Source organism: Anolis sagrei, chromosome 2, assembly GCF_037176765.1.
Source record: "Anolis sagrei isolate rAnoSag1 chromosome 2, rAnoSag1.mat, whole genome shotgun sequence".
Classification (NCBI taxonomy): Eukaryota; Metazoa; Chordata; class Lepidosauria; order Squamata; family Dactyloidae; genus Anolis; species Anolis sagrei.
In genome coordinates, this window is record NC_090022.1 from 58,033,902 (window position 1) to 58,056,552 (window position 22,651).

Sequence of the window (22,651 nt, forward strand, 5' to 3'; positions counted from 1 at the left end):
GTCAAGGTCTCTCCTCCCACCCCCCAACTTCGCCAGTGTTTGCATTTGGGCAGATTGAGCATCCATGTCAAGTTTGGTCTAGATCCATCGTTGTTTGAGTCCACAGTGCTCTCTGTATGTAGGTGAACTACAACTCCAAAACTCAAGGCCAATGTCCACCCAACCCTTCCAGTATTTTCTGTTGGTCTTGGGAGTTCTGTGTGCCAAGTTTGGTTCAATTCCATCGTTGGTGGCATTCAGAATGCTCTTTGATTTTAGGTTAACTATAAATCACAGCAACTACAACTCCCAAATAACAACATCAACCCCCCCCCCCCTCCATTCCACTGGTATTCAAATTTGAACGTTTGGGGTACTTGTGTCAAATTTGGTCTACTGAATGAAAATACATTCTGCATATCAGATATTTACATTACAATTCATAAAAGTAGCAAAATTACAGTTGTGAATTAGCAAAAAAAAATAATTATGGTTTAATACATGTGGAACTGTATTAAGGGGTCGTGGCATTAGGAAGGTTAAGAACCACTGCTAGCAAGTTGCCATAGAGTTACCCTGGCAGACCTAGAAAATCCCTGGAGAGGGATATGAAGCAGATATATTTTGTTAGATGCAGATAGGTGAAACCATGAGTACTCATGGTGGTATTATATCTTTCTCTCTTCATGGGAGCTCTCCAGCGTATTCCAGAGGTGGGACAACTTTTATGGGTCTAGACATGTCCTTACTCAGACCTTGCCAAACTATGCATGTACATATACAGTCTGGAAAAATATTGCCAAAAGTTCGGCAAGCAGCACCATTTTCAATCTAAATCAGTGGTCTCAACCTGTGGGTCCCCAGATGTTTTGGCCTTCCAACTCCCAGAAATCCTAACAGTTGGTAAACTGGCTGGGATTTCTGGGAGTTGTAGGCCAAAACATCTGGGTACCCACAGGTTGAGAACCACAGATCTAAACCCTGTCCCTTCTACAGCACCCACACCATGGCCTCAAAAAATCTTCTTCAGTAAAGAAAAAGGGAAAGTGACCTGACTCCCAGCATGGGGAGGGGTCAGGAGGCCCCCTGGAAGCCCCCCACATAGACCATGCTATGCCCATTTGAAGAGCTTTGTGTTAACTGTCATGGGCTACTGACCAAGAAGAGTTGTCTCTGAGTTTTGCCATTAGGATTCCTTTGCATGCTTTATATGCAGCTGGTATTCAGTAGCAAGAACTTCAGTTTTGTTGCTGTGTTTTTGTATGATACAACTTGTCAATGGACTGTCTTTAATATCGGGAAGATGCATTACTTTTTGTTTTCCAGAGATGCATCTAAAAATCCATAATATAAGCAGTAAGGACCCTGACCCCTTAATTGCTACTGACTAATTTTAAGCCTGTATTTATGCTTCATAAACAGTAAAGATCTGATCAGCAGCTGGTTGGATCTTAATACCAGATGTCTGGAAACTGAAATGTAAGAGCGCTCCTTGCATTTGTTCCTCTTGCCAGAGAAACGGTTCACCAACAAATTCCCACAGGATGAAAAGGCACTTTAAGTGAAAAACAAACTTTTACCCTGGAGTTCCTCACCTAAATTCATTTGTGCTGTAACACCATAGGAGGTAGGGAATTAATTTAATCCATTGATTGTTCAGTGAAAACAGAAGACAAAGCTTGGTTTTTCCTGCCACAATTATGGACGCCAAGAATAATGTAGGAAGGTGGTTTGGAATAGCTGTCTGGGCAGGTTTTGCAAGTTTTGTGAAAGAAGGAAATAAGACTTAAGTGTCGTTTAATAATATACTTGCTTCATTGTTCTTTCTTATGCATCCATTAGTAGTAATGTATGCATTTTATTCCTCTTCCATATTGTGTTATTATGTTACTTGTGTCACATTACTAACACATATTTAAAGTTTAAGTTAAACTATTTCTGTTTGTTCAGTTGAAGTTTAACTAAGCTGAGTGGGTACATATTATCAGCACCACTTAATAGTGGTGATATCTTTTGCATGGAGAAATGACCTTGGGAGAAAACATTTAAGGTAAATGTATGTTAAAGAAAACAGTTCCGGTTCCAGATTGTATCATCTGAATGGCAGATTAGTAAAGGCAATTGAAAGACCTTGAAACATTTCTATTTCAAGTCAATTAAAGCTGTTAAAAAGCTAGACACAGAGAACAGGTTTACTTCCTGTTGAGTTGTAACAGATGAAAAATGACCTCTTAAGTCTTCCATCAATCTTCTAGGACAGCACATATCAGGTGCCAATTAGCTGACATCTGCAGAGTTGACTGATTTAACCCAGCTAGGAATTTGTATTTAACAAAACTGTTTTAAACAATGCTTAGATACAATGTTATCCTGTGCTTTAAAAGTTACATAAAATTCTACTACGAAGCAATCCCGATTGTATGCCACAAAGCATTGAATTCTACAATTTGCAGAAATTATACACCTCAAGTAAATGTGTGTAGTTCTTCTTCTTTTGCATTACTCCTTTCATTTTAATAAGAATGGAAAGAGGAAGAGGGAGATGCTAGAAGTTCCCAAAGCCATATTCCCAACAGCTCGAAAAAATATTAAATTATCTTTGGTCCCTGAAATCTCACCATGTATTATCAAATAATGCTTTCCTCATATATAACTATTGGAAATCATTATTTTAAGACCTGGCATGAGGAGAGAGCAGTGTCTTGAATCCCCACCTAGCCTTAGAAACCTTACTTACTTACTTACCCGTAGTCCTTAGAAACCACCTAGATTATCATGGGCAAGTTATACTCTTTCAGCCTTAGAAGAAAGCAGTGACAAATCACCTCTGAATAAATGTTGCCAGGAAAACCCAAGGATTGGGTTATAATACATCAGGGTCAACCTGAAGACATGGAACTATCACAACAAATGCTTAAGTGGAATCTCAGTCTTGGGAAGCAGAATTTTGTGGTTAATTTTGTACTGACTCTTTGATTCTGTATAGCTCTCAGTTTACAGCATTTGTCCTTTACTATTAGGAATTCCAAACTATGCTGAAAGCATTCACAAAGAATAGTAGTTTTACTGTTGATTATAGATTAATTCCATTGAACATAGTTTGACTGAACTATGGAAAATTGTACCCAAAATGTGCAATTTGAAATTGAATCCAGATAAGACAGAGGTACTCAAATTGAAACTGAATCTAGACAAGATAAAGGTACTCCCTGGTCAGTTGAAAGGCTGAACAGGGCATAGGTTACAGCCTGTGCTGGATGGGGTTACACCCCCCCTGAATGCACAGATTTGCAGCTTGGGAAGTCTCCTGCACTCATTGCGGAGCCTGGAACCCCAAGTCTCTTTAGTGGCCAGGGGAGCTTTTGCATAATTGAAACTTGTGCACCAGCTGCATGCATACCTTGAGAAACCAGACTTGGCCATGGTGGTCCACAATCTTGTTACATCCCGAATAGACTATTGCAATGCGTTCTATGTGGGGTTGCCTTTGAAGACTCTTTGGAAGCTGCAAGTAGTACAGTGGATCGCAGCCAGGTTTCTTACTGGAGCGGCATACCGTGAACATGCATACAAACCGCCCCCCTTGCTGCGTCAGCTCCACTGGCTTCCCATCTACTACCAAACATAATTCAAAGTGCTGGCTTTAGTCTATGAATCCCTAAATGGTTCCAATTCAGCTTACCTGTCCAAACGTATTTCCCTTTATGAACCAGTTTGAGTGCTAAGATCAGCCGGGGAGGTCGCAGGTGTAATTGGTGAGGACAAGAGATAGTGCCCTCTTGGTGGTGGCCCCTAGGCTGTGGAACTCCCTTCCCAGCAACATTAGATTGGCCCCTTTACTTCTGCTGTTCAGAAAAACTTAAAAACTGGCTATGCGATATGCGATCAGGTGTTCAGCAAGTGATAGTATTACTGAGGCAGCTAAATAATAACCATAAGACTGGTGCAATGTTTAATATGTTTTATGTTCATGATATGATGTCTCTTTGTATAGTTTTTTAATGGTTCTAATTCATATTTCTATGTTATTGGTTTAGTTATGTTATGTATTGCGTTTATATGTATGCTCGGTATTGAATTTTTTGCCATTTTGACATGTTGTACACCACTCTGAATCCCCCCAGAGTGAGAATAGCTGTAAAGAAATGCAGTACATACATACATACATACATACATTGTAGTGATTAGCATATCAGAATGGGATTTTGTGTGAGATTAAGGAGAGCTTCAGGGAATTTATGGGATGACTTTGGGATAGTTATTCTGTTTTGTGGATGAGGTGGGGGCTTTGAAGAGGCATGTATGTTAGCTAGAGTTCATTGAAGAAAAGACAGAATATGAATGCAAACAGAATATAAACAAGTAGTTAAAACCAAGCAATTATCTTTATTGGTTCATTTCTGTAATATTTGAATGATTTCTACTAGTATGTATAAAGGAAACAATTTGTGTGCATATTTATCCTGCTTTTATTTTACTTTGGGAGAGACCACTTTCTGTTAGAATATGTTTTTTAACTGAAGATCCCTAGAAATAATATTGTATATAGTTACTGTATATGGGAGATTAACAAAGTAATTGCTACAGAATCCATTAAGAATGCACAGATTGAGTATTCCTTATCTGAAATGCTTGGAACCAGAAACGTTTTGGATTTGGATTTTGAATTTTGTTAATATTTGTGTTTGTGTATGGCTACGTAATAAGATGTTTTGGATATGATACCCAAGTTTAAACAAGTAATTAATTAATGTTTTCTCATATATCTCACACAGCATAAATATAATGTATACACAATGTTTTAGTACTTTTGTGCATGAAATAAAATTAGTGTGCATTGAACCATCCAAAAAGCAAAGGTGTGACTGTCTCAGCCACCAAAGTGGACAATTTTGCATTTAGGACTATTTTTGATTTCAGAATTTCAGCCAAAGGACACATAACATGTATTATTTAGACAGTTTGTAGCCTTGTACATAAAGATTTCTAATACTTCATTCTTATTGCTCTGAATTTGTTCGATTAGCACTGTCTGTCAGCTTGTTTCTGATACCTGAAGTGCTTCTTTTGCCTGTTGAACATCCTAAACAACTTGAAAAATGGTATCTTGAAGAAGGCACATTCTGCTGCCTTCTGTAAATGAGCTCATATATACTTCATTCATTAGTTGAGACTTTGCTACATACGTTTCAATGGGAAATCGTTAGAACGGGGTCTGAACTGCACAGTGCAATTTCCAGCAGTCCTAGCCAAGACTGTTGAAGTAATATATGAGTTATAGTACAGCCATATCTGGAGGGCCACCCAGTATAGGGATGATTTATTATGCCTTAGTTACTGTCAAATTATAATGTTTCTCTTAACAGTACTTTCTTCTTTTCTTTCTGTTTAGGGATTATCGCCAATTGGAAAGAATGCTGGGCTGCTTAATATCACCTTTAAGTATGACAGTAAGTTCTCTCTCTCATCATATGATCTCTAGAAAAATCTTTTTTTTTCTCATTTCATGTCTTAATGCATGAATTGGTGAAAATGCATTGCGGTGAAATCGTGCTTCACAAAAGATGAACAATAGATTACTATTGATTTGATTGCTTTTATTTATTTAGCACTGCATTCATCATCTAGATAGTGAACCAACCTGAAGCTTCAGTACAGATTGCAATAAAGTGTATTGAAAAGTTAAAACACAATACTAAAACAAAACACATTGTATTTAGACTTTGGTTTTTGCTAGAATTAAATCCAGGTAGCATAATTTGCATATTATTCAAATGTGTATAATATGAAATACTTTGTGCAAATTGAAATAATTAATGTAAATAAATTGCATTAATTATCTCAAAGTGTTTTCAAATCAAATAATTTATTTCAGTCATAGATTAGCACAGGAAATAAAACTCACAGTTTCATACAAACTTGGTACGTTTAGTACATTAAAAATATAAATATAAATACTGAAGCACAATAGAGGTGAGGGAGCGGGAGGGGAAATAGGGTAAAAACATACAATGCACAGGTCTATCAGCAAATTAAAAATTCAAGGAAGGTGATTACTGCATACGCTGTTAACTTTTGGGACTAGTCATCCCCTGGCAAATTTTGTATGCTGCTGCACAAAACTTTGCAGCAGTTTGTAACTGGATTGTAACTGGAATTGTAGATTGTAACCGGAATAGTATCTACAAGTGTTTTTCTTTCACCGTATTTCATTTTAGATACCATTTCTACAGCAAACATTAATCTGGGAAGCCCAGTATGGCTTAACAATTAAAAACGCTGTATTTTGAAGTAGGGGAGCTATGTTTTAAAAAATCTTGTTTGTTCACAAATCTTAGCCCACAGGTCCAGATCTTGCACTAACTTGCCTCCCCTCCCCCCACCAAACCATGGATATCCTCCATTGTGCTCCTCATAGGCTTTAATTTAATACTCAAAATGTTCCCTGAATCCTCTTGGTGTTGCGGGAGACAATTGTGTTATATTTTTAATGCCTCAGGAAATGATAAGATGTTTCAACATAAGAAGTTTCAACATATCCCTTTCCCAGCATGACCTTCTTTTACCTTGCCAAGGTGACAGCCTGTAATCTACTGCTGCATCTTCTGTTGCTGCTGCATCATACAACCAAACATCTCCTTGCGTCACTATCTTAAGTTCTTCCATCACTCTCTAGGACAGTGGTTCTCAGCCTGTGGGGCCCCAAGTCTTTTGGCCTACAACTCCCAGAAATCCCAGCCAGTTTACCAGTTGTTAGGATTTCTGGGAGTTAAAGGCCAAAATATCTGGGGACGCATGGGTTGAGAACCCACTGCTCTAGGACTTAGAGGAGGCTATTGCTCCTCTACCTTTCTTTTTCGCCTGCCTGTTGATTCTTCCATTCCTTGTTTATTTCCACAGCAATGGCAGAAGCTGCCCCTTATTGTTTCACCTTCCCTGTAGGCACCTCCTCTCCAGGAGAGCCTTGCTGATAATGACATCACTTGATCTGTGGTGTTAAGAAGGTGCTCAGCCTTGTGAAGAGAAAAAGTGGGATATAAATAAACAACAATGACGACGACGATGATGATGATGATGTGAGGAGGGATTAATTTAATTGTCTCCCATTGCTGATAATCACATGGCTGGGGCCTTCTTACAACCTTAGAACAAGCAACATTGTCTCTAGTGAGGCTTTCCTGGGGAAGTGGGGAACTTGTCAGGAAGGTAGCAGAGAATCCAAGGAGATCCTCTGTAATATTTTTCCCTTGTAGTATTTTTCCAACTAGGGAATGGGTGGCACCTAGCACTCACCTCAAGCAAGTAGTAAGGCAGTGACAGCCCCAAGAGAGATGAGGACAGAAGATAGTAATGCCTGCCAGCACCAGTCTGTCTCAGTGGGGGTTGTTAGACATGTGGGCAAATCCAACTTAATCCAGATGTCCACATTTCAAAAACACCGGTGGAACTCCAGAGTTTCTCCGAAGATCTAGGGTAGTCTTCAAGTTTTTTAAAAGAAGAAGTAAATGCTAAAATAAACAGAATTTGCTGTATGTTGTCTGGCCTGATTGCACCAGGTTTGAGTAAGGGTTTCCCCCAGTGTAGACAAGTCCTGAAAGAGCCAGATTAGTGCAGTTACTTAATCCTACTGATCACAGTCAATCTGTTGTCCTGATGAGAAATAATTTACTTCTTGACTGATCATAAAACTGTTGTAATGATAGTCTTGAATGTGCCTTTGGTTAATACAGTGGTCATGGTATTGAACCATTCTTGTTTTTCAGACTGCACTGCTTATTTGAATTCTGCAGGGAAGCATGTGATTGGTGATGTGCAGAACATCACTATTAGCCAGTATGCTTGCTCTGATCAGGTTGCAGTGACAATACTGTGGACAACAAATCCCATTGGTAAGTAGAGGAAAATTTATTTATTTACTTACAGTCATTATATTCCGCTCTTCTCACCCTGCAGGGGACTCAGGGCAGATTACAGTGCACATATACATGGCAAACATTCAATGCCATAGACAAACACACAGAAACTATTTAACATTCCAGCTTCATGAGGGTATTCCAGCCACCAGGGGAGCTGTAGCTTCACCGTCCACTTGTGACACTGATGGAGTACTTCCTTATTCTTTTGCATGCTGCTGGAGATTTTTATGGTGTCATAAATTAGTTAAATTAGCCTCTCCGCTTAAAGCGGTACCTAAATTTCCTACTTGACAGATGCAACTGTCTTTCGGACTGCAAAGGTCGACAGCAAGCTAGACAAATGGTCAGGAGCTTACTCTGACCTGGGCTGGCTTTGAACTCATGACCAGTAGTGATCTTAACGCAGCTGACTCCCAGCCAGCTGCGCCACAGCCCAGTTGCAATTAAATGTTTACTTAGTAATGGTCTGTTGGCAGTTTTGGTGTAAGTGCATTATCAGAAGAAGAACTGTGCTCAGCTTCCAGCACGGTCCATAGTATCTAACTCTTCTCTGATATCTCTGTTTTAATCACTCTTACAGCTGAGACTAGAAACCTAGTCCAGCTCTGACCACAATTCTTAGTGCTAAGGATATGGCCATGAAAAGAACTGCAGATAGTCACTTTAAGAAGCAGCCTGTTGGAAAGAAGGAGCATTCTTCCCAATGGTTAAAGACACTCCAAACTTTTAAAAGTTAATATTTTCTTTATAATATTTAAATTGGCTTTAAAATGTGCAAAAAGTCAAAGCAAAGTTCATTTTAGTGAGTTCAAAGATGCTGATACTGGGCTATTCTCTCTGTTATATTGTGTGTGTCCCCCTCTGCTCCGCAACTGTGATATAAGGTATATTTTCCTGGAAGTAGTAAACAATATCAGTAGGGGATTTTCTCCCATCAAGCTAAATTTAAGATCTACATTGCCATATAATCTAATTGGTGGTTCCCAACCTTTGCCCCTCCAGTTGTTTTGGACTTCAACTCCAAGAAATCCCAGCCGGTTTGCCAGCTGTTAGGAACTGTGGGATCTGAAGTCCCAAACACCTAGAGGACCAAAGGTTGGGAACCACTGATCTAGATTATCAAATCAGATAATTCACCATTTTTCTTTGAATTGGATTATATGAGATTACACTAGCATATAATCTAGTTCAAGGCATATTATCTGGGTTTTATATGGCAGTGCTGAAGGAGCCTAAGATTGTTATACAAGTCCAATGGAACAGATCTTAATTAGTGGGGATGTGAGAGAGGGTCTCCTTGGGCTTTCTACACTGCTATATAATCCAAATTATCAAAGGAGATCTTCTACATTATCTGCTTTGAACTGGATTATATGAGTCTACACTGTCATATAATCCAGTTCAAAACAAATAATCTGTTTTTATATGGCAGTGTAGAAGAGACCTTGGTGGCTGCTCCTCAACTCTGGCCGGAATAGCCTCCTCTCTGCTGTCCTTCTGGTGCCAGGCCAAGACCTTTCTATTCAGGCAGGCTTTTATAGAAGGTTTTTAAGATCAAGCCAAAGGGCGCTGTGTTGTGTTTTATGTATTGTAATAGATTTTAATGGTTTTAATTTCATTTTAATAGTTTCACATTTAATTCCATTTTAGTCTTCTATGTTTTAAATTATACGTTGTATTGTTTTTAGTGTTGTTAGCCTCTTTGAGTCTCTTTTAAGAGTGAAAAGTAGGATATTAATAACCGCAACAGAGAATTTTAAAATGTGGTTTTATGCACAGATATATCCTAATTACTATATGTCTTAACAATTGCATCTGTCAATGCAAATTCCTAATGGGTTAAATCCATTGTTACCTTGTACTTTTGAAACAAATGGGATGTTTTAGCTATAAGTAACTTAAGACTCATCGATTTTAACAGATTTTCCTCTTGGTAAGGCAATAGTGTGTTTAAAACCACTGATTCCACTAGAAGTTGTACCGTGCGTATACATTAATGTGCTGGAAATAGACATATGTTTTGATCAACTACTTATAAATAAGTTTGGGCAAAATGTAAAAATGTCAAAATTAATTAAATAATTGTAGCATGCTGTATCATATTCAATAGCCCATGGACCTGAATAGACAATAATGAGCAGTTTGTCAGAAGGAATGTGCAAGTGATACTCCATGCTTCCAAGAGTGTAGAGTTACTGAATTGCTAATCTGCAGCTGCAGGTTTGGCTGCATCCAATCTCCATGGGATACAAAGCTTGGTGTTTTCTCTTGTAATGATCAGAGGTTAATCCTTTTGAAAGCATCAAGAGAGAACTGTAGTTGAAGGATCTCAGGTAACGTGGAGCCTGTTAACTCTTCTCTTTCATGGTCTGTATGTTAGCACAAACACTGCTTTTATTCCTCGAAATAATGACACAGTGGGTGGCTCATTTGCCTTTCCCGTTGCAGGATCGTTTGGACCTGAGAAACGAGATACTTATGTAAATATACACACTAGGAAAACTGAATTCAAGCACAACAAAATGTACAAAGTGAAGCTCTTGCAGTCAATTTCGGTTTAAGTGCTTTTGAAATATGGGAAAAGTCCCTATTCCTTTTTAATTGCACCCAGCTGATAGTTGCTTAGACTCATTCATGCCCTGGTTATTCAGAATAGAGGTTCTTGAAATGAATGGTGCTTTCACTACAAATACCACAAAGAGCTAAATTGGAGACACAGCTGCATTTTTTTAACCTCAAAAGTAGATGCACATCCAGGCTGACTTGAGACATCTTGCTGTCTGAGGTGAAACAACAAATGTCCTCTCACCTGCTGTTCCCCTAAGTCAAAACACACAGTACCCAAAACCAGCCAGGTTATTTTGGCACACAAGGGAGGGAGAAACATCCTTGGCAGAACAAACTTCATTCCTGGAAAGAAAGAAAAACCCATAATCACTAACTAACAATTTGGAAGCCATTTTTCACACCCCAGATTCGCCTGAGGCATCCACCTCATTCTGCCTCATGTTAGGACCAGCCTAGACAAGATTCCCTGCTGGCCAGTGATACAAAGCGCCTTTCTTCAAAAACATGCTTTGGTTCCTCTTATTTGTTCTAAGAGGAAAGTGTATCAATTCTATGTTCTTTGTTCGTTTTGTTGTGGCACTAAGGATTTTCACTGAGTGTACAGCTGTCGTAGCAGCACGTTGTAGAACCCTTCAAAGTATGGTCTGTTCATAATACATGACTGGCTGTTAGTAGTCCTTCTATTCCAGAAATGTCTATACAGAGGCATTCACCCCACTTTTTAAAGCTCTTCAAACTATTTACTGACAGCTAAATCTAGTAAACAAATGAAGAGAGGTAGAAGATTTCCACAAGCGATGTGGTTGGAGCATTAGAGTCAAATCGGATTACTGCCTCAGATTTAATGATAAGTTTGCAATAAATTTCCTGCTGTCCCATCTTGGTCTTTTCCTTATGTTGGAAACACACTGTTTGACCCTTTCCCACTTGTTTTTTTTTTGTCTGGATCAGTTTAAACTGCAATACTCTCTACGTGGGGTTGCCTTTGAAGACTGTTCGGGAGCTTCAAGTGGTCCAAAGGGCAGCAGGCAATTTCCTCACCAGAGCAGCATATAGGAACCACACAATCCACCTGTTATGCCAGCTCCACTGGTTGCCAGTCTGCTACCGAACATAATTCAAAGTGCTGGCTTTAGCCTACAAAGCCCTAAATGGTTCTGGCTCAGCTTACCTGTCTGAACGTATCTCTCTTTATGAACTATCTCAGAGGTTAAAATCTTCTGGGGAGGCCTTGTTCTCAGTCCCACCTCCTTCACAGGCACAACTGGTGGGCCGAGAGACAGGGCCTTCTCGGTGGTGGCCCCTCGACTGTAGAACTCCTTCCCAGTTAAACCAGCTCAGCTCCCTCCCTCCTGACCTTTAGAAAGAAATTAAAAACTTGGCTGTGGGACCAAGCCTCCGCAGAGTAATTCAATTCAATAAGTGGATATGAAATAAGTGTAATCACAATTGGAATGACTTTTGGACTTTTGACTTTGGATTTGTGTGGTTTTAATAATTGGTTTTAATGCATAGATTTTTATTGTTTAATGCATAGATTTTTAATTTTTATTGTTTTTACATGTTTGTTCATATAACATTGAATTGTTGCCTACTTGTAAGCTCCTTCGGGTGAAAAGGGCGGGGCATATAGTAAATAAATAAATAAACAGCTTTGGACAGTTCTGTTCCTTTCTGGAAGCGAATTAGACCTGTTTGATTGATCTGATACTGGTAAGAATTGGCCCAAATTGGCCTTATTCATTTTGGGATTCAGCCAGAATGGTCTACCAATTCTGTGCAATCCTTCTAGAAACCAGTCAGCGTCAAGGCTTATTATTTATGTGGCCTTTTTTTTTGTATGAACGCTAAGTATCCGTTGTTAAGGTTCCATGGCTCTGTTAGACAGACAGACATCCTATTTATTAAAGCAGCCTACTGTTACATATGTAAGCAGTGAGGGTCTTTTTGTTTAATTTTATACAGGAATTGAATTTCTAAAAGGATTTCGGGTGATACTTGAAGAATTAAAATCAGAAGGAAGACAGTGTCAACAGTTGACTTTGAAAGATCCAAAGCAGCTCAATTCAAGTTATAAATGGACTGTAAGTAAGACATTCAGGGAAATATTCTGTGGATTTGAGAGGACCTTACATAAATATCCCCGTATATAATCTTTTGAATCTTTTGGGCCCCAAATCCTAGAATCATTCTTTTATGAGGCCTGCTATAGCTGTTAGAACTTTATACCAGTCCTCTTCAAAAATGTCATCTTGATCATTTGTATGTGTGTGATGGATTGCTCATTAAAAGATCTCTTGTTTAATTGTAATATTGGAAACAGGAAAATACTTTCTAGGTTTATACCTATTTTTTAACAATCACAGTTCAGCAGGTCCTAATTAACCCTCTGTTTTCCTAGTTCTCAATTTTCTTTCTCCTCCTTTTAGGCATCATAGGCATTTATTATTTGCTCTTTTGCATCTTGAACTAATGTGAACTTTCCATGAGTCCCTTTTGGTTACTGAAGAAACAAAGGCGAAATGTACAGTTTGGACAAGTAGCTGAAGGAAGTGCTTATCTGTGTCAAGAACTGCACACAATAACATTTGTGTCCTTGGCACTTGATATCTGAGTGCTCTGGAGGAAAATGGCCATCTGTTAGAAGAACAGTATGCCAGCAGATGTTGAGCATTCATGTGGAGGGCCAAGACCACAGGACTCCCAGAAAATATTAATGTATTTGTGAGGCTATAAGACTGCCTCAGATGCTTTTTTAGATAAGATGGGGGGGGGGGGGGGAGAGAGAGAGATTTTCCAGATCAGATTTGTTTTTTGCTCAGCATTGTTTCCTTTATAATTTCTTGTGCGGCTGAGTGTACTCTCCTCTCTTTATGAACTATTGCCATACTTTTGCAACACAGAATAGCTAATTGAAGGACCGGGAAGAAAATGAATGATAGCTTTTGGTGTGTGCTTCTGTTTTGTAGTTCAAAGAACAAGCATGTCAGAAGTTTAACCAGTTTCCATTTTTTAAAATTTAAAAACATTTTGGGAACCCATTTGGGAAGTCCAGAATCCCAAACTTCTTTGCCTGTCCTGTTTTAGTCAATCTGTGTTACTACAGCCTCCTCAAACCAGCTACTAATTACAAAATATGTGTATGGGTGGCCCCATTGTAACTTATAATCCTATAGACCTACAAATAGGAAGTATTCTGTTCTGTTCAATTTGTCATTGATCCACTGCTTTGGGCTTCACACATTTGTCAAAATATGCGATCCTGTGCTTTTCTTTTCCATTTCTGGCCAAATAGCTGAACCATTGGTTTGTACCATTGAGAATGTGGTCTCTTGGTATCTAGTTTGTTAGTCAGCATGCCCATCGGTTGTCTTTTATTTGTGCTATATGCCCTGCCCATCTTCTTTTTGCCTCATAGATTTCATTGACCATGTCTCATACTCCGGTTCTTTGTTGCTGGCTTTATCTCTTAGTGTCATGCCAAACATCCTTCTTTCCATGGCTCAATGAGTCACTGCCAGTTTTTCCTCCTCTAACTTTATTGTTGCCCATGTTTCCGATGTGTATAACTATAGTGTTGAAGATACCTGATCTGACCTTCATTGGCAGTATAGTATCCGTTAGCACTGTCTGGTTTTGATTGAAAGTCATCCAAGCTACCTTGCATCTTCTTGCCTATTCTCCATTTGTCCTTTGTAATTTGTAAATTGCAAATAATGGAAAACTGTGATTATCACAAATAGGAACTATGAACATGAATTACGAGAACACATGGCATTGAAATGATCACATAGGAAATTTTGGAATCAAGTTACTTACAGTCTTTCATTTCTCCCATTTCAGGGTGTGGAATCTCAGCCTTTTCTAAATCTGAAATTTGAAACTGACTACTTTGTAAAGATTGTTCCTTTTCCATCCATTAAGAATGAAAGTAACTATCACCCTTTCTTCTTCAGAACTCGGCGTAAGTACAACAGTAGTTTTTTTCTAATTTTAAAGAAACTTGGGTCTACTCTAAAGTGTTAATGAAAGCAGGTAGTAAATTTAAAAAAACACATCAGAACATACGTTTAAAGAAAATGGATTCAGAGACTTCAGATGAAGCAAAACTAGTATAAATACTCTTTATTGCAACGTTCAGAATTCTCCATCCCGTGGTCATGATGCTGAGGGAGTCTGTCCACCCCGCCTTCTTGAAAAAGAGAACCTTTTCCAAGCAGTTGTAAAAGACTAAAAGTGGTCTCAGTCAGTTCCTACATCCACAGAAATGGTGGAGTGCAAGAGCAGGTTCTGAGCTGTATTTCCATAAGTGCCCCATATTCTCAAGGTTTAATTCAGCCATAACACTTCTGAGAATCAGGGCCCAGTGCATGCAACCTATCAGTTGCTTGCCACTTCCACTTTATTAAATGCAGGAATAGAGGCTGAAAATTCTCTCTTGGCTTGGTGAGCTTGTGCTCCTCTCTTTCTAAGTACATCTTAGACTGGGTTCCTTCAGAAAAGCTGGAGACTTTGGCCTCTTCCACACAGCTAAATAAAATATCCATATCTGCTTTGAACTAGGATATATGGCAGCGTGGACTCGATAATCAGTTCAAAGCAGATATCGTGAAATTTTCTGCCTTGATAGTCTGGGTTATATTCCTGTGTGAAGAGGCTTTCTGACTCCTTTGTCCCCAATCCAGTGCTTCTCTTTATGGAGTGAAATAACCCGCAGGTGCCAAGGATTAAAAGTACTTCTTTCTCACTTGGTGAAACAATATGGAGTGCTGGTATAATGATGTTCCTCTTCTTTGTATAGTGAACAAGAAAGTGGTGAGAAAATGTGTATAACTGCATTAGATTTATTATTTTGCAATGCTTGTTCTGTCCCATTGCAAGAACTGTGTGCTGGTAATAGCTGACAGTACCATGACTTTGTCAAGAGCTTTCCCAGGGGTGTCTAAAATGGTTGTACTTTCCAAGACCCTCTCTGGTCAGTGTTCAAATTTCTTGGCTGATGTGGGAGCCACCCTGTGAAAACTAGTACCAAAAATATCCCTCTCCCTTGGTTGCTGAATGAATATTTTTAAAAATGAATTTTTATGGGAAAGGTTAACTGGTCCTTTTTTGTATCCATTTTTCTTACTAGCTTGTGAATTGCTACTACAGCCAGAAAATATAGCCTGCAAACCTTGTAAGTAGAACTGCTTGTTTCATGCTATCTGTGTTTAGATGATAATCTGTGTTTGGATTTTTGAAATAGTATACTTAATCCATGTCTAAACATCTTTTTCTTTGATAGTTTGGAAACCTAGAAACCTGAATGTTACACAGCAAGGCTTTAATATGCACATATCATTTGACCATGCACCACATAATTTTGGATTCAGATACTATTATCTGCACTACAAGTTGAAAAGTGACGGAAACTTCAAGCAGAAGACTTGTAGACAGGTTTGTTGAGTATGATTTACAATGTTGTGTATATATGAAATTGTTGGAATAGGTCTGGTATCTTTAAAGATATACTGGCAGCAGATTTGGGCAGCAGAGCTGTTCTGCCAGGATGGCTGAGACAGGGCTGAATTATGGGGGAAATAACCAGGAGCACATTTGTGCTGGAATCTGAGCCGCTTTGATCTATGCCGGTCTCTTAAATCTGATGACACAACTTTACATCAGATCACCATATGTGTACATATACATATGCCACACATGTGTGTGGCATACACACAAGCACACACACACAAGATATAATGTATATGCCTGCATTCTGCAGCAGAAAGAATTGACAACACCACCTCTGAGTTTTCCTTGCCTAAGAAAACCCACTTAAATCCGTGGGGTTGCCATAAATCAACTGGTGGTGATACACACACCACAGTATTTTCAGCTCTGGTTTACAGGTCAAGTATCCCTAAACTACAAACTTGTCTTCATGAATGGCAGATACAGTGACACCTTTGCTCTCTGATGATTAAGTATTTCCTGCGCCCATCATTTGAAATTAAATTTACTTTTTAGACAGTGGAACATGCTTATTATATCTGTGGAGAATATACTGTGACACTTAAAATGCATTGGGAAGTACCCATTCTTCCCAGAAAAGCCAAAATAGCTATGATCTATTCACAATCCCTTTCAAATCCCAGTGGTCTTCAGTAAGGAAGCTTTCAGGAAGTGAACGAAATCACCGGCACACGAAAAAGTGCTTTAGTGTTACTGGATTGTGCTTAATGTAATAATGTGGAGCTTCTTTTCAACAGTGTGCCATAACAGTGGAATCCTATTTGCACTGATCTCTTGAAGAAAGTGTAATATCTAGTGCTATGGGTAATAGGATTTGTAACACTATAGAACACCCTATTGACTTGGCTTGCTATAAGCATATTTTTAATGTAGATTTAAATAAGGGTTGCAATTTTATTTTTTGCAAGCATTACTGGAATCTTTTCCCCCCTTCTTTTTGATGACCTGAGACAATAAGCAGTATGTCTGAGCTAAGAGTGCTTTGAAGTTCTGTAGCTTTCTATGGAATATTAATGTAATGTTTTCCTCACAGTCCATAAGACATTGTGCAGATCTCATTTCCTTGGGTGAAATGCTGATTGCTTTCCATCATATGCATTCGTTTTTGGAATTTGCTCCCTTGGGCTGTTTGATATGTTTGGCTGTAGGCCAGAAGAGCTGGTCTATGAGTGGAGCAAGGTTTTCTAGTGGGAGGGAAAGAGCCTTCTGCACCTACATTCACACTGGTATTTGGATTACAGTTCTTAACTGTTTTTATGATTACTGTGCTACGTTTATAAGGCCAAGGGCTCTGAAGTCTTTGGGCTTAATAATCTTGTTCTGGGTTTGCATTTATCTCTACCAGATGAATGTCAGATGTTTAGGAAGCAGTGTGCATTTCCAGACTGGTAGGCTTTTCATGTTGAATTTTCTGCTACTATTCAAAGGCATATAAATAACTTATTAAAATTATTGCCTTTTTGTCTTCTTAGGAGAAAAATGCAGATATCACAAGCTGTGTTCTTCAGAATGTCTCACCAGGAGATTATATAATTGAGGTAATTATTTTGTAGTTTCTGGATTTGGGAAGGAAAGAAATAGGATTTTGTTCTTAAATAGAAGGAGCCAGTGTCTTTCATAAACAATGACATTGGGAGCACATTTAGAACGTGCTTTATCTTTGCGTAACAGCCATGGAGATAATATTCTGTTTAGTACCATCCGTAGTGCAATCACATACTCTTGATAATCAAAAAAGACTTTTAACTGCTGCTCCTTAGCTTTCATGGTTGTATTATAATTAATATTATTTGAGGGCTGGGATACTGATTAACATTTAAAATTGGCAATAGCAAGTTATGGACCAGCATGTTTCAGTCTTTACATATGTTTGAGTATTTTTACTTTTTACCCAATGTCCAATTACATATGTTTGAGTATTTTTACTTTTTACCCAATGTCCAAACCCAATCCAGTTTTTAAAAAACGCAATACATCTTTCCCGCTCTAAATTTGTACGTCCAAATAATGATTCTGAGTTTAAGACATTTTCTTCTTGGGATGATTGATTTCATATAGAACTGTTCAAAACATTAATTTAAACTATAACGGTAAAGGTAAAGTTTTCCACTTGACATTAAGTCTTGTTGAGTCTGACGCTGGGGTGGTGGTTCTCATCTCCATTTCTAAGCCAAAGAGACAGCATTGTCTGTAGATACCTCCAAGGTCATGTGGCTGGTATGACTGCATGGAACGCCCTTACCTTCTTGCTGAAGTAGTACCTGTTGATCTAATCACATTTTCATGTTTTCAAACTGTTAGATTAGCAGAAGCTGGGCCTAATAGCAGGAGCTCACTTGTCCTGCGGATTTGAATCGCCAACCTTCTGGTCAGCAAGTTCTGCAGCTTAGTGGTTTAACTCATTGCACCACCATGGCCCAATTTAAACTATAGTTGTTACTTATTTTACTGCCTTTCTCCTAGGACTTAAGGCAGATTACAAATAATAAAATATATGGATAAAATAAACATAAAATTAACAACATGTGTTTTTAAAATTACCTTGAGAATTAAAAGCATCTTAAAATAACTCAATTACAAAGCAGAATCCATGACTGGAAACAGAAGTGAATGATACTTTTTGAACATTGGTTGTTATAATTGGCAGCCTAGTTAATTGGTGAAAGCTTATTTAGTTAACACTTATAGGTCAGTGGCTCTGCTCTAGTGATAGAGCTTGAACCAGACAGACACCCAAATACCAGAGTCTGGTTCATAATATTGCCTGTCCTTAAAATGTCTGTGATTAGATCTCATCTTGAATGCTCTCACTGCCATTTTAATGCACAGAAATAGGAATTGGCTGTAGGGAACTCAATTTTGTGAATGTGACAGAATGATTAATTCCATTTGCTAATTTAAAATGAGAGCTGAGAGAAACATTATACTTTAAAATATTTAAAATAATAATAAAAATACTATATTTTTACAAGTCTGATTTTTGATAGTATCACCTTTGACAACTGCCTGAACTCAGACAAGGGAATATGTATCACCACATTTACTCTGAGATGGTATTTATCCCTACTAAAGTTAAACTATATAACTTATGCTGTAGGGTAGAAAGTGGAATTGAGTGGGAATGGTTTTATATATCCTTGTGACATGGTCTGTTCATTTTGGGAGGAGGTTTTCATTGAAGCATCTCAAATAACCACACAAAAAAACTAATCAAAATATTTCCAGCCCTGGATCTTTTGGCAATCCGTGAGGGGAGTAATGAGGCATTGTTGCAGAAAGCCCTTCTTTCTGTCTTCTGGCTGGCAGCCCACATGGAAATTAAGGCTGCCTGGAAGAAGGATCAAAAGATTTCTACAGTGCAATGGAAAAACAGGTTATGAGAGTTAGCATTAATGGAGAAACTGCACAGTAGATGCATGAGCAAAGCCACGGCTGTAACACAGATGCTTTCCATGACACTTGGTTTCACTTTTTATTATTATTAAATGGATGGGATAGATTTACCTGTCTGCTACTTGAACTTCAACTCATGGTGAGCCTGTAGAAAGGTATTCTGAGCTGGTGCTGTGACACCTATGTTGTGATTGTTACTATGAGTAGATTATGGAATGAAGTTCTGAAGCTGCAGTTCTTGTTAGTATTTACAGATGGTGGCCCTCTATATCCACGGAATCCACCATCCATAGCCTGAAATTTATTAACCAAAATTGAAAAGGCAAACCTTGTTTTTGTCAGTTTATATAAGAGATGCCATTTTATGGCATTGTATATAATGGGACTTGAGCGTCCATGGATTTTAGGAACGACAGGTGTGTATGTATCTGTCCTGGAACCAACTCCCACCAGATACCAAGAGCCCACTCTGTTATGGCTATTTTTCTGTGTAGTGTTTTATAGTTGTTTTTAAAACTGTCTTTTTCCATCTGGACCAAGTCTGGACAGGTTCACACATGCATTCAGCACCTGATTGCTCTTTACGTAGGGGTTAATCTGTAAACCCATCCTCATGAAAAGCATTATGTTTGAGGAAACACTAAAATTGTGATGTTTAGCAATTCATTAACAAAGTCATCACTTGATGCTGTATCAGATGATGAAGCATTAGCAAAGTTGTTCATAGGTTCTCTGAGCTTTTAAAATCATAACTTTATCCTTGGAGGGCCTAAAACCTATGGGGTACAATCTTTGATGGAACTATTTCCATAAAGTGGGGGTATTAATCTTTCTTACCCACTGCATTTACATACCCTGGAACACACAAGCTTGGGAAAACCAGATCTGGATTTTGAGCACCGGGGCTAGCTTTAGCACAGCAGGTTAATCACCAGCTGCAGCTGCAGTAAATCTTGCCAACTCACTGGGTCAGGGTGAGCTCCTGACCTTCAATCCAGCTCTCCACCCACCTAGCGGATCGAAAACAACAATGTGGGTAGATAAATAGGAACCGCATTAAAGAGAGAAGGTATATTAGGCCTGGCGTTTCAATTAGAAAAAGGAGGAAAGTTTACAAACAAAGTAAGGTCTTTGACAAGGAGATGGAGCAACAGCACCCCCCTGTGGCCAGAACAGAGCCCAGCCTCCAAAGATGCCGAAAGTTGGGAAAGCTTATATATATACCTGTATCTATTGTCTCTCTTGTCATTGTATAATCATCATTGAATGTTTGCCGAATATGTGTTTTGTGATCCGCCCTGATTCCATTTTGGGGTGAGAAAGGCAGAATATAAATACTGTAAATAAATAAATAATAAATATGAGCAAAATATGCAGGAGAAGAAGAATGTGAGAAAAAATGTCTTCACGCCTAGGTCCGCCAAACACAATACTTTCCTCTTGTCTTAAATATATATATTGCAACCTTTTTGCCTTCCTACATTAAAATGCAGTATAACATATTCAATAATTGCCTTCCTATCTTTTTTATAAGCTGGTTGATGACACCAACACAACAAGGAAAACAATGCATTATGCACTCAAACCAGGTATGATTTTTGGCTTACTTAGCAAAAGAGATTATTTTTTCGTTTGGGGTGTCGTGTAATTTCTGGTCTGTATGGTTGTGTTCCAGCAGCATTTTCTGTGGACATTTCTCCTGCATCTGTGGCTGGCATCTTCAGAGGATCATTTGAGGATGCCAGCCACAGATGCAGGTGAAACATCCAGAGAAAATGCTGCTAGAACATGGCCATACAGCCCCAAAACCACACAAGACCCCAGTGATTCCATCCGTAAAAGCATTCGGCAATATAATTTTTAGTTTCCTTCTGAGATTGCTTCTTTGGCCTATTTATTGTAGAAAGCCCACAGATGACCCATAACCCTTTCCTGTTACATGTTTTAAAGAACCTGTTAAGGGGAAGATCAAGTTAGATGCTCAGACATGATCCAATTGCTCTGTTTCCTTCTCATTATTGGTACTGCCTTGCATGAAAGAGAATCAGCATTTTTAACCAGTGCCAGGCTGTTTTGTGATTGTGTGTGTAGGAGGAGGGGGAAGGAATTGTATCATCACAGCAGTGTGTATTCAGGCTTCTAATTTGGATGGAGGTTGTAATCTACAGTATTTATAACTTTTGTGACAATTGATGGAAAGATACGTTGTGTACTGCAAGTCAGAGCAGGGTGTGTTTTTCATTTTTAATATAGGAATTATATAGGAATGGGAGAATGTCCATCTATGTAGAAGCATCACAAAAAACCATTAGTTTAGTTCAGGAATGGGCAAACTTTGGCCCTCTAGGTGTTCTGGAGTTCAACTCCCACAATTCCTAACAGCCTACTCGCTGTTAGGAATTGTGGGAGTTGGAGTCCAAAACACCTGGAGGGCCAAAGTTTGCCCATGCCTGGTTGGTTCAGATAAATTCATTTTACATGTGTCAACAATGACAATAAAAGATGAGATTGTTCAAATGCCTCAGTTTGAACTAATTTGGTGTCTCTTTGTCTCCCCCCCCCCCTTTTTTTTTTTCAAAGTGCACTCTCCATGGGCAGGGCCTATAAGAGCAATTGCCATTACTGTTCCTTTGGTTGTCATCTCAGCATTTGCAACACTTTTTACTGTGATGTGTCGCAAAAAGCAACAAGGTAGGTTTCTCTTTTATCCAGAGGATGAATTTATCCATATAGTGGAAACTGAGCTGTTCAGAAGCTGGGTATTCTGTTCTCTGAAGTATGTTCCTTCAACCATTTTTGATGTTGGAATCTCTATACCACTCGAAACTGTCTAATAATAATAATAATAATAATAATAATAATAATAATAGTAATAATAATATTTTTTGTATCAGGAGCGACTTGAGAAACTGCAAGTCGCTTCTGTTGTGAGAGAATTGGCCATCTGCAAGGACGTTGCCCAGGGGACAACCAGATTTTTGATGTTTTATCATCCTTGTGGGAGGCTTCTCTTATGTCCGCACATGGGAGCTGGAGCTGACAGAGGGAGCTCATCTGTGCTCTCCCTGGATTTGAACCTCTGACCTGTTGATCTTCAGTCCTGCCCGGCACCAGGGTTTAACCTGTTGCATCACTGGGGGCTCCAATAACAACAACAACAACAATAATACACCAGTACAGGTGGTCCCAGTGGTAATCTGCACACTGGGTGCCATACCAAAAGATCTTGGTCGGCATTTGAAAACAATAAACATTGACAAATCACGATGTGTCAACTGCAAAAG

At 38.8% G+C, this 22,651-nt stretch overlaps 1 protein-coding gene across 2 annotated transcripts in view; it reads left to right on the forward strand.

Moving 5' to 3' along the window:
* IL17RD (interleukin 17 receptor D) overlaps positions 1 to 22,651 on the forward strand; it is a 66,090-nt gene that overhangs the window by 37,269 nt on the left and 6,170 nt on the right. For both annotated transcript variants that reach the window (XM_060766094.2, XM_060766092.2), the window contains exons 2-10: positions 5,372 to 5,429; positions 7,743 to 7,868; positions 12,429 to 12,547; positions 14,307 to 14,427; positions 15,595 to 15,639; positions 15,748 to 15,899; positions 17,447 to 17,512; positions 20,902 to 20,956; positions 21,948 to 22,058. In XM_060766094.2, coding sequence (XP_060622077.2) covers positions 5,372 to 5,429; positions 7,743 to 7,868; positions 12,429 to 12,547; positions 14,307 to 14,427; positions 15,595 to 15,639; positions 15,748 to 15,899; positions 17,447 to 17,512; positions 20,902 to 20,956; positions 21,948 to 22,058 — 853 coding nt within the window. The remainder of the gene's footprint in view (positions 1 to 5,371; positions 5,430 to 7,742; positions 7,869 to 12,428; positions 12,548 to 14,306; positions 14,428 to 15,594; positions 15,640 to 15,747; positions 15,900 to 17,446; positions 17,513 to 20,901; positions 20,957 to 21,947; positions 22,059 to 22,651) is intronic.